At 41.5% G+C, this 13286-nt stretch overlaps 1 protein-coding gene across 10 annotated transcripts in view; it reads right to left on the bottom strand.

Annotated features, from left to right (window-relative positions):
* Positions 1-240: 240 nt before the first annotated feature.
* Positions 241-13286, bottom strand: part of adgrg6 (adhesion G protein-coupled receptor G6) — a 72818-nt gene continuing 59772 nt past the window's right edge. For 9 of the 10 annotated variants that reach the window (XM_027278797.1, XM_027278798.1, XM_027278800.1 and 6 more), the window contains 2 exons: positions 12584-12739; positions 241-3880 (listed from right to left, as the gene is read on the bottom strand). In XM_027278797.1, the coding sequence (XP_027134598.1) occupies positions 3669-3880; positions 12584-12739 (368 nt within the window). In that variant the 3' untranslated portion in view covers positions 241-3668. Of the gene's footprint in view, positions 3881-12164; positions 12207-12583; positions 12740-13286 lie in introns of all 10 variants that reach the window. The other variant, XM_027278801.1, reaches the window with a different exon arrangement.

The following is a 13286-nucleotide window of genomic DNA, read 5'->3' as shown; positions in this document are numbered from 1 at the left end:
ATATATATATATATATATATATATTATATATATATATATATATATATAATATATATAGGTATTTAGATCATTGGTGGTCAAAAAAAAAAAAAAAAAAATATATATATATATATAAATATTATATATATGTTTGAAGTATTTGTTTGAAGTTTTTATTTTTTATTTTGCTGTTTCCATCAAACTTTTCTAACAAGATACTTCATAAATAGATACAATAAATTACGTTGATGGAAACATGACTAGTGAAACCCTGAAGAGTCCTTTATTCAGGTCAGCTGAACATACGAAGAATAAAATTTACAGAAATAATTAAGTGAAGATACATTTTTACTTTACGTTTAAATTAAGCTTTTTCTTTGCAGGATGTTCTTTGGAAATCAACAACTGTTCTTAAACTTTGCCTCCATTTTACCTATAGTTGGTACCAAATGAGCTATTCCAAGGAAATTATTTTGAAATTATTCAGAACCACTGGACCTATAAAGTCTATACCACATACTCCTTAGTGTCGGAGAAATATTCCATATACCAAAACGAAGCTAAATTAAAAGCTTTTAATGAGGCAGTGCAACAAATGGCAAGCGACTTTTACAAACCAGAACTTTGTCATTCAAATGAAGTCTGAACAGAACCCTGACAGAACCACAGCAGTAACAGCAATCAGTTTCAGTAACATAGCAACTTAACATCTTCAAGGTCTCAACGATACAAATGCAACTGAACTCTTTGCTGATGACTGAACGTTCTACATTGGACAAAGAGTGACTTCTGGTCGCTGGAGGAAACTCTTTACAAATCAATAAAGTTTGGACTTGCGTCCATAATTCTGTACAAGAAACTAATTTCTCGAAGTGGCATGCCATTTTTCTGGCTTGAGTTTTATGGAAAAGGAATCATTTATGAACGGATGTTGAGCACAATTATGCTTGGAGGCTTGTTGAAAGACTGTTTTGAAGTCTGAGAAGGACAGGATGTGTTGACTGTCATGGCTTTCTGCAGTTTAATCAAATTTAATTACTCTGGATTTATATTTTAAATGGATGGTATAACAGGGACATACCGGATACTGATATTTGAGTATGGGTAAATCTTTGGGTTACAATGTGATCGACCAAAAAGGATGATTCTTGATAAATGACAAACTTGTGTTAGAGCCCGCCACACGTTTCATTCTAAGGTTGGCTCATTCAAATCCCAAAAACAAAAACAGATTTTCTTCTTTCTGCTTTCAATGAGTCTTTTTTTCTGCGCTGAGGTTTTTAGATCTGCACTGCTTTGTTGATATGAAGAGAATTTCACTTGTGGTGTGAAGATAAGTGAATAAATGACACGTGAAAAACTTGACAGCCATGCGATTTCTCAGGATCATCTGCAGACCGCACTGTCAACACGTTCAAGTCGATTATTTTTATGGTAAAATGTTTGAAATAGTTTCTGCTCAAGACAAGTAGGTGTTGAGTTTTTCATCTGTTTATTATCACACCATAAGTGAATTTTTTGTCACCTTTGTTATATTTGGTGTTGACAGGCACCCAGCTGAATTAAACACAAACTATGTGCATGGCTAGAAACCGCAAGGAAAACCTTTTTGTAATCTGGCTGCACTGAGATGATAATAATATGATGATCCTGCCAGCGTCACGGTTAGTGTATTTATTCACGCTCAGAGTTATTTTTGCTGTCTTGAAAACAAAGCTATTATCAAATGCTGAATAAAAAAATAGAATCTGAACACAAAGATTCTTCACTTGAACAGTACTCCTGTTTCCATAAACTACACCCTGTATAATCGCTAAACTCTGGCTGACGTGCACAGGGAGCGCAGATTAGTTTGGTTTTTATTATTTAATATTGTGAAAAGAAATTCCCACACACAGTTTTTTTTGTCTCATCATCACAGAAACGATCAAGTATGATTAATAAATTGTGATTCTGAGCAAGAACAGAGTGTGGGAAGTTTCCAACACACCTGCATCTGAGGGAGTTGGATGAATATCTCCTTTGGGACTAATATTTACCCTCATACCACCAAATCATGGTGTGATTGTCAACGTGCAGACAGCTGGTTATAGTAACAAACAATAACTCTAGGATAAGTGACATTTCAGAGATTTTCAATATAAATTCAAAATGTGTGACAATATGCTTCCATTTTTAGGAACACCGCCTTTGTTTTTTTGTGATAATATACATTATAATAGAATGTAAATATGTTCAAATAACTGTTTGAGAGTCGGACCAAAAAGCACTTGTGGTGGAAGATAAACCATTCCATTGTATTCTGTTCTGTTTCATCCATCTCAGGATTTCTGCCCTTCATTTCACCACGACTTGTTTCTCGATGTGAAATCGGCAATGGACTGCGTGCCTACAGAGCGTGGGCATTCGGAGTATGCTGACCTTTCCAGGACCTCGCAAAGGCATGAACAAAAGCAAGCATCTGGACACATTATAACACTCTAGAATAAGGCACATAGAATAGATAAATCATCAGTATTTACATAGGCTATGGCTCCACACACACATGCACACAGCCAGTTTAAACAAACATCACAGTATTAAGAAAACACCAAGACATAACAGCCTACTTTTCTTCTACCAGAACATTTTCCCCTCTTCTCCACCTTCCCACCTTGTGTTGATCCTTTCCTCCCTCCTCTGCTCCCTTTCATTTCCTCTTCTGGCAGCCCGGTCAGCCGATTCTTGAATTTGATATGATACAGTAGAATCGCATCAATGTTCTCTGACCACCTCGAACTATCCAGGACACCCTGGGATTTCAAATGATAATGTACAGCTTTGTCCGTGATTATGTTGACATGGTCTCTGGGTTTTTTAGCAGTTTGTTCACAGGCTGCATGAATAGGCAGATTGTTGCTGATTAGCGTCACTTTCATACAAAGCAAAGACAGTGCATTAAGGTGGTGGCTCTGATTTAAATCATGTAGCTTTTCGTTCATTTTCTACTTCATACTCTATTCTACATTGGCACTGAGGAAAACTGCTAATTAGTACTCTGTCACAGCAAACCAACCAGCTCTTCATGAATTCTGATGATTAAATATAGAGACGGAAATCGTGCATTTTTTTGCAAATCAGTAAAACTGGAGCTCCTACAACAGCCGACAATGTACATGATGAAACACATTCAAATTAAAACAAGAGATTCCAAATCAAAGCTCCAGGGGCAAGTGAGGATGGTGGGAAGGTATCTAGGATTTCTTGATGGTAGCTTTGAGAAAAATGAACATTCTAGACCCGGTTCTGAGGCTGTGCTCTAGAACCTGGACAGAATTCAGTTCCAGAACACGTAGAACATTGGACAGGTTTCGGTAAAGGACCTTGGAATTGTGGAACTCTCCCGTGAGGCTGTCGGAGAGTTCTGGAACGTCGAGGATCGCAGCTCCAGAACACGGAAATGTTCTAAGAATGTCGGGCGACAGTTCCGGAAACAAAAAGAGAAGCCTTAAATAACATTGGGGGCAGTTCCAGAACAGCGAGGCGGGTCCCATTGAGGCCCTCGACATCAGAGGCCTCTTCCGTCACTGAAGCTGCTGCGAGGACGATGATCTCAACAGAAGGATCTAGAACAAATCACAACAGTTCCAAAAAAACACAGGAGGGGGAAAGGCTTTGGAAAGTCTGCTCCAAGAGCGCTGAAGAAAGTTCTAGAACCTGGTGCTGTTGGCGAAGCTGTCAGACATGATGATGTTCTTGTAGAAGTTGTCGGAGCGCGTGGTACAGTAATCTTTCACCTTGTCGATCATCTGGCTGACAGGGAGGATGGAGGACGAGGAGGACGAGGAGTTGGCTTCCACCGTTGAGGAGGATGGGGACGAGGAGAGGCACTTAGGGATGGTCTGGTTGGAGTAACATTTATCTGCATCCAGGGAACATAAAAAAACAGAAACACACATGGATTATGACTTGAATGTGCAAAAATCAATGAATTCTTAGAAGGAAGATTTCATTTTTCACTTTAACCACAACTTTCAACACACACCTACCTACATCAGTGAGTGGGAAGATAGAGAGAGGGAGTGCAGCTTTGTGTCAATAAAGGAGAGGATGACGAAAATGCCACAACAGTTTAAGGCTGAACAGAAACATCCCAGAGTCTTCACATCACAAGTCACGAGTTAGCACTCAGCAACTATTTAACACCGGAAGATCTCTGCTGCTACAAACAGCATGATTAAAGTGTGCTCGATCAGTGAAACAGCAAGGCCCCGCTGTGAAACACTGAATGGAGACTGGAAACAGACTGGAAATGCATGATCTGACGCCAATGATAATTTTGAACTGCCACTGTTACACAGTAACACTTCTCAAATCTCAAGGCCAAGATCATTTTAGCCATACGTTGTTTTTGGGACGTGGTCTTTGGGTTTTGCTGTTGGTACTTTGAGTGAAATAGAAATCCTCACTGCAGCTGACACACACACTGTGACCAAGTTTCAACAAATGAAAAACACTTCTTGAAGAGGTACAATTACTACCTCATGTTACTGTCTCAATGGCGGCTGCCAAGCATTCTCCATGGGGAAGATGGGCTAAATGGGTTCAATTGCTGACCATCTGTAGGCCTTTGATTCTCTATTTTCTCCACTCATATCTAGTCCCACTGCAGTGGTAAACTATGGCTTCAAGCTTGCCAGGCAATGTGCTTGTTTGTCTGGTGTTTTTTCTCTCCCAGTGGGGTTGGTTGGTTTGGCGTTCTTCCTTCCCAGGGCCTTGCAATTATAAAAGGTTTCAGAGCCAACGGATAACATAACCAGGCCAATTTTCAACAGCAGCCTTATTTATAAAGACATATTTGGATTTCATTTTCCACTTGATCCGGAGATCACGTTTCAAAATGTGTGGAGAAAACGTAGAGAGACAACTTGGAATAGTGGATATCATTATGCTGCGGTGTTGTTTGGACCTTGAAAACTCTCTACAGCTATTTGTGTTGGTTTGTCCAGCGTTACGGTTAAGTTGAACTTTTAGTTCAAGAGAACAGGATGGCAAGAGGAAGGAGGGCACACAGTGAACATGACTGAGGTACAAAGCTTCAGCTGCATTGGACACATCTGCTTCGAAACGAATTCTTTGAACTATAAACTTTAATTAACTGAAGAGTATTCCATGTAAATAAGGCCATCTGGCATCACAGACATCATAAACTATATGATGAAGCATGCATTAGATAAAATACTATAATTACAAACTTTAAACAAGTCACTACTTCAAAGCAACACGAGGCACCTGATTAATTACCACCTGAGGACAAGTTTAGCATGTTGAACTTGAAGATCTGAAGATGTGAGGCTGACAACAGCTCTCATCTCATCTCATAAAGATAAAGTCTGTATGTTTGTTCTCATCATTACATTGTGTTGACGTAATTCCTGCCTGGATTATGTTCAGAGATGTTTCTTTGAGCGAACCAAACTTTACGTTTATGTAATGCACTGCAGCCTGGAGGAGGTGGCTGGGGTCAGCGGTGGGTGTAGTGCAGGATTGTGACACCAGAGTCCTGGGTTCAGGTCCAGACTCTGGTTTGGTTTAAGCAACAAGAACTCTTTGTTTGAGGTTTTCATTGCAATTACGTTTATAATACTGTTTTCATTTTGAGTGGATAGTGTGTCACAATTTAAAACACACACATTCTCAGTAAACACTTCACTGACATGAACTCAACTCGCTGTTTTGTCCAAATTTACCAACTACCCGCTGTGAAGCATTGTGCAGACTTTACTGTTTCAGGAGAAGAAAGCTCTGCACAGTGTTTTGGTTTCTCTTATTCCATCAAACACGCAAACAAGCTAGAACAGCTGAGGTTTGACCAGATGGAAGAACAGGAGAGAAAATGCTCTAACGGTTGCACCCCAATGCTAACGTACTTCTACAATCACTGCCACTAACGTGCGGATGTCTGAAAAAGTCCTGTTCCAGTTTGGGGTTTCCTTCTGACGGCAGAATTCAGAGTCCCTGAGGATTTGAACTGATCTCGGGTTGCTCGCATCATTTTTTTGACTTGAGAATGTCACCCTAAATGTATGATGATGTCATTTTAATTAAGTTTCCCTGTTGTGATTTGGACCAGGACATGCAGCCTTCAGGGTTTTAGTTTTTGGAATTTTCTTACAGAAACTGAGCCAAAGCATCCATCCATTTTACATGACTGGTTGTGCTTATCAGGGTTGTGGGGGGGCGATAGACGGGGTACACCCGGGCCAAGCAGCAGTTCATCACAGGGCCTGAGCCAAAGCATTCGAGCCAAATGTGTGGCATAATATGGGCCCAAGCAGACAATAACCTCTAAATCTTGTTGTTCAGTTGGTCTTCACATGAAAAAAGGAGCTCAGTCATATCATCTTTCCATCATACATGACTAATTAAGTTGTCATATTGTTTTGCTTAGCGTACAGCCGTGATTTCCAACCTCTCCTCCCTCTGTGAGCGAGTGTCCCTATGCAACATCAAGCTATGGGGTCAAGGGGCCCGTTGGCGTGGGCCATAGTCACGACTTCCCTAATTCCATCATCGCTGATTATGCCCCTGGCTCCACACGATAATGTGCAGCTGGTTCCTTCGAGTGATCTGTGATGTCACACTGGGATGTGTTTGACACAGAAACCACATTCCCCTCAATACACTCTAGAATACACGTCAGGACCGGGACAGGGGTGGTTAGGATTAAACCAGTGTCACAGTCAAGACCCCTGGAAATGTTGGGTCAGCCTCTGGCCATGATTGGGATGGTGGGATTCTCTGACCTCAAACATCTGGAAACATATGAGACACAATGAGATACGGGCGCCGGCGCAGAAACTGTGAGGCGTTGTTGACAGGCCTCAGATAGAGGAACGTCACTTCATGACGTCCGTTTCTGGAAATTATGATCTGATGAACTTTCTGATACACTGGAACTGACTGAAGAATATCACAAACTCACTTAACTCACTTAAACTTCTCAGTTACCATCCCACCAGTTTAATTCTAGTATTACAATATGAAAGATACTTTGGCCTTTTCAAGCTTTATTTGACAGAGACAGCTGAAGAGTGACAGCAATGTGGAGAGAGAGAGAGACGGGGAATGACATGCGGGAAAAGCCACAGGTCGGATTCGAACCCTCGGCTTCCACAGCGAGGACTCAGTCTTCACACACGGGACGGCAACTGAGCTAAACACCGGCCCAGAATTTGAAAGATACTTTAAATGGGACAGGAAGTAGAGGTCTGTATACTTACTACATCCCTACAAAAGTAAAGGTCAAAGCTGCTTGTTCACTTTGAACTGTCAGCAGCCAGGTTTTTACTTGCTACGCTGTGGTTGCTGTTGAAAAAGGTAAAACGCAGAAAACGAATGGCAGGCTAGTACCAACAGCCGACTTCCTGTGAGTCAAACTACACTGGGTCTAGCAAGAAGTGTCCTGTAGGCCAGATGAGAATACCAATGTGTTTCAATTGGAACAAAACTTGGGATCAAAAAATACAGATAGCGACCAGATTTCCAAAATCCAATTATTCTGCATGAAGTCACCCTTCTTAAATAAAAAAAGGAAATGGAGATGCCAAGGCCTGGTACGAACGGTCAGAAGAACACACATGGGGAACAGTTCTCTTCAGCATTGGATCAATCCTTGTTTGATCAAACTTTATTTTGATCCCATGAATTCTGGCTTAACCTACGGCAGACTCTGTAGCAGCCTCATGAAATGTTGATCAGTCATGCCCTCTTAACTTTTCCGTAAGCTTCTCTGGCAGCTGTGATAACAAGAAATAAAATGCTTTTAGTTTTGCACAATAAAAGAAAAGCCTAATCTACCTTTTCTACTCAGAACATCCAGGGATCCATTTTCCAGATATCTGCTGGCTCTACCAGAAGCCTTGAAATAGTGGCCATTGTCCCGCACCGTAGCAGATATTGTATAAACCTGTGTTGAATATTAAAATGGACCGACGGCAGCATGTAGGGCGATCTGTAGTTCTAGCTCACATGGTTACACAAGGATTCGATTAAGGTCAATTTTTTAATAACTTGTTGAAGACGCAGGATGTAATGCATCACTGCCCACCACTGCTGGAGTGGGGCTGCATGAACATCATCGGGCTCCGTTTAACAAAACACCAACTGAAAATTAAATATGATAAAGTCCTGGAGAAAGTTCAAAGATCACCGTCTGCAGGTTCAGAATTAAAGGATTTTTTTTAAAGACATTTTTTTGCCTTTTCAAGTTTTATTTTTGACAGAGACAGCTGAAGAGTGACAGGAATGTGATCCGAGCCCTGGGCTGCTCTGAGCGTTCCTACATGGGGCTGAGCTAACGGATACCTCCAAAGAAGAGTTTTAACTGAAGATCTGCAAGTCTTCAAAGTCCTGGACGAAGACCTTCTGACGAGTCTTGTGTAGAAATTAGCGAAGCACTTGGCCAACAAAATGAAAAACATAATAGTTGGTCTGTCATAACTGGAAGCAAATCAAGTTCTACGTCCAAATCTGTCCAACAGTTTGCCAAGCGGCTCATCTGCGTTTTACAGTCTGGACCGTATCTCTGCACAGAACTGCCTCGAACTGATTGAATGATGTCAGGGATTTACACTCTGGAGTCTGAATACAGTGGAGGTTCCCCGTTTGTCAAATGTGTCTGGAAACAGTGAGCTGCACTTCATCAGCACGTCAGAGCCGCCTCACTTCATGCATCATTCAACACACGTAAGTTTGGCTGAGTGACGGTGCCATAACTGAGTAACAATGTAAGGAATGACAGAGATGATCCATGAGTCTATTTTAGTTCTCTGGATGAAGTCCTGAAAGCGAATAGTTGGAAGTCTCTAAGATTCACTGGGCAACACAGTTGTTTTCAGGATACAAATGATGAGGTGTCGGAGCTCTGATCCTTCGTCCAACTTTCAAATGGATTTCAGATCCAGGTGATGTGAAACCTTCTGTCCAGTGATCCACTGCAGAGTCGGTATCAGGCTGAAAATCTTTGTTTTCTGTCTTCTTCAAGCTCAATAATTAAAAATGTGTCTTTGGGAAAAATCCAGAAAAGTGATGAATCAGTCAGAGGCTGGAAAATTTATGTGACTTACAATGAATTGTGTCTTTGCTGTTAAAGGATTGCCTCACAGGTCGTCAACCTTTTACAGAATCTGGAGCAAATTCCTCCATTTAGTTGGAAAACAACAGATGTGAGCAGATGTAAAGCTTCCTTTGTAACTGTTAATAACCATCATTCATACATGTTGAGTTATGTGACGATTACTGACAAAGTCATTTTTTGGCGATTCCTTTCAGAATAAATTATATATTTATATGTTTATTGCTGTGGGAATATGTTGCCCACTGATATTTATAGGTGTTGTAGGTTTTTTGGGGGGTGTATTTCAGTTTCAGTTATCCTACGCTTCAAAATGTGACGCTATTGCTTCACCTCTAGTGTCAGGGCTGTGTGGTCAGGTTAGTCTCAGTTTGGCACAAGTTTGGACACAATAAGTACTTAGTTAGTTTGTGTTACAATAAGAATGTAACATAGGTCACATTATGATAAGTTATGTAACATATGTTGACCTACTCGCTCTTTATACTTTTGTCATGAGACGTTAAGCCAGTCGGAGGTGTCCAGAAATGACCCGAGGTGAACCCACAGCATCCTGGTCTAAAGTGTAGGATCACAGACCAAGCTGGATTTCATGATCTTTGAGTTTTAGTTTGATTTGCATCACCGTGATCCAGGTTCTGCTCGAGGTTTCCTTGCCACTGTCACAAGAGAATTGTGAATTGTTGGGTGTCTGTAAATAATATTCTAATATAATATTATAAAGAGTAGTATCAGTATCATGAGATAACTTGTTATAATTTAGTGCCATACAAATCAAACCAGAAGCCAAGGGGCTTTATACCGCCAACCTCCCCTCAACGTGAAAAAGATAAATTAATGTTGGTGTTGGACTCGAGCTCGTCCAAATGAATTAGCAGCTGAACAAGTGGCTTGATTTGATATTTAGTAAAAATAAGAGTGTTTATGTGCCGATACCCACAGGTTTGTTTATCCAGCAGTACAGCGTGTTCCTGTAGGTCCACGTGTGATGAAATATGAAAAGTGAATCCATCCCTGTGGGTTCAGGACGCTGTGTGTGGTCCACAGAACAGAAAGAGATGAAACATCTCATCAACACGTGTTTCTCCTCACCAAGCTCGGAGGAACATTAACTTTGGTTTCTTTCACTTTGCAGCTCATGACTTCTGTTTCATGGGACTGTTAAATCATGTGCGGCAGAAAACATTGAATCTAATGTACAGAGGTTATGTAACCAAAACTTTTAACCCGTTTCTGTCGTCTGCATTGGATATTTATGTTCAAGTCAGTAATGTACGACGATGTTTTCAATCTGGACTAGACTTTTTCATACATGAAATTAGGTTTGTTAGCGGCTTCTACGGACATGATGGCAGAGGAGCAGAGAGTGAAGAGGACGCTGACGGAGGAAGCTAAGAAGAGAAAAGGAGAGAGTGAGCGAGCAAGAAGCCGCCGGACAAGAGTAAATGTGGGACTGACTTTTAGTGGTTGGTGAGAGCTTGGTGAAATAAAAGGCTGAAAGACAGACGCCGAGCTGGGCTGACTGCTGCTGGACTAGGCAGTGAGATCAGCTGCTGCTGGGGACCTGGGTGATGATTGGCTGCTGGGGACCTGGATGATGATTGGCTGTTTGATCAGAAGTAATGTAATCAGAGTAAATACTCGAGTACAGCTGGACAGAGTTACACAGTGAGGTTACACTGTGATTTATACAGGATGCTCTTTTAAATGTCATCAGGCAGAAACACTTCTCACCTGTGACGTGATCCTTCAACACAAACCTGTTTAATGTGTGTGTGTGTGTGTGTGTGTGTGTGTGTGTGTGTGTGTGTGTGTGTGTGTGTGTGTGTGTGTGTGTGTGTGTGAGAGTGTGTGTGTGTGTGTGTGTGTGTGTGTGGTGGGGAAGTGCAGTGTTTCCGTTGGTGTCTGAGAATTAAAACTAAATCCTCTGCAGCTGTGTGAGCTGAGAATCTTTCATGTCTTTAACCAAAAAAAACAGTTTTCTTGGCTCCGAGAACAAAAAGAACAAAAAGCTGTTATCACGTTTGTCAGTGACAAATTACTGTTCGTGAACTAAATGTTATTCTGCTGTTTTTCCTTCATATGGAACCTCTCACAGAAAATGTGATGAAGATGAATTTCGCCCTAAAATAAAACACACGAGTGGATTACATCATTTGTGGAGCTGGAGTCACAGCTGGCTGTTAAAGTGCTTTTGTTAATTTTTACTGTGAATGTGTTTTACTAATATTTCTTCTCATGTGGTTCTTAGAGGTCTTCGGCTCTGGTGGTCTTGGGGTTAAGCTGACTAAACATGGACCCAACAGTTTATATTCTGGCCTCGGTCAGGTGAGTCACTTCATCACCAGTTAGTTAATAATGTTACTGAGTAAATGACAGATGGGGTGAATCAGTGGAGCTTGTAATGGTGTTTGTGCTGTGAACACCTTAAAGCAGTCTGTCACTAGAGGGAGCAGACGGTATTTTAATGTTAATAATTCACATAACCGGCTGACTGACTTTAAAAAAGCACAGAGTAACACATGAAGTTCAGACCGACAGGTTTTCTTCTTCTCTGTTTGTAGTTGGAATTAGACTTATCAGGTTTGTCCAGACAGAAAGGACACTCATCACCAGTCTGGACATCTAAGACATAAAAAGCGACGCAGTATTCTGATTATGGATCAGAACAGAGTTAACAGAGATGTTAGCTTGGATGCAGTCTGACGGGGTGCGCTTGTTCTTACACCCTGAGGCACTCTGGGTGGGTGGGGTTGTAGTTTTAGTCAGTGCTCAATGGGTTAAAATGGACCCTCCATCACTCACTCAGTGTGTCTGAGGCTGGGAAGATGGGCGTAAACTTGTGTGACATCACAGTGATCAACCAATCACAACACACAGGGGCTGGTTTCCCAAAATGTCTGCTGGCAAAGTTTCTTTTTTTCTTTTTTTCCAATTAAAATTTTTTAAAAATTAAAATTTTGAATCTCTGGATCCACTTTGACCGCAAAGCATTTTGGGAAACACGGCAGAGTGGATCACACGGTGCTGGAAGCAGGAAGTCAATCGGCCAATCAGATTTAGCTTTTACCTCCTTTGGTCCTCCGCTCTTGCTATTGGATGGAAGAGCTTTCTACACCAAACACAGAGGCAGACACATGAACATCACATGTGAGCAGATATACAGGAGCTCAACAGAGACAGACAGGAACCATGTCTACATGCAGACTCATGAAACCACGCTGAGCTCGGCTGTTTTCTTTTGACTGAACGGCGAGAGGCTCGGACCGGGACAGCAGGACGGAGACACCAAACCAAAACATGTTAAAATCCTAAATTTCAAAATAAATCTAGTCTCAGATTTGGTTTCAGGACAGAATCTGCATGTAGACATGATTTTAATGATTTACATCCTCATGAACTTCAGGAAGAAGAAAATTATTAAAGCAATAAAATAAATGAATAATCATGATTCATTCTTCTTGTCCACCTTGTCCCCGTGTGTCTCACCTGAGTTGCTGTGTCTCTTGTTGAACGGGTTGAGTGTATTTTTAGCTTTGGACGTCCAGTTGGTGTTGCTGGAGCCGAACGAGCTGGAGGACAGAGACTTGCCCAGGTTGTCTGAGCTCACCTTCTTCGTGTTGTTGGTCGCCGTCTTACTACAGTCTGCAACACGGAAACAACAATCAGCCAACCACACCTTGTATCCATCATCAGCCTCTCCTGATTAGGTTCCTTCCTTCTTCCTGACTCTTCTCCTCTTTTCTTACTTCCTTCCCTCCCTCCTTCAGCAATGCTCAGACATTACTAACACAGATAATGCAGATCATGCTGATGCTGCAAACTGAAGGTTCGAATAGAAATGTCACAGACGGTGGCTCGCGGACAGAAAGGCCTGAAGACAAACGTTTGCATCGTGCAGAACAGTTTCGGAAATCTCTCAATCAGTCTAGACCTGAGCGTGGATCAGCTGAGTAACCAACATCTCCACGCAGAGATTAAAATACAACTGCAGGAACGAGGCTCAGATTTCATGCTCAATGTTTGTTTTGGCGTCATTCACTTGTTACTTCCTGCTTGTGATGGATAGATTGATATCTTAATACAAAAAGACTGAGCAGCTGAATTACAACAAACCAGCCAATGAACATATGATCATCATCGTGGGTCTCAGAGGTAACAGATCTTCTCCTACACAGCTGATTCAAACTGA

Source organism: Larimichthys crocea, chromosome VI, assembly GCF_000972845.2.
Source record: "Larimichthys crocea isolate SSNF chromosome VI, L_crocea_2.0, whole genome shotgun sequence".
In the NCBI taxonomy this organism is placed as follows: Eukaryota; Metazoa; Chordata; class Actinopteri; family Sciaenidae; genus Larimichthys; species Larimichthys crocea.
This window is presented reverse-complemented; position numbering and strand designations above follow the sequence as displayed.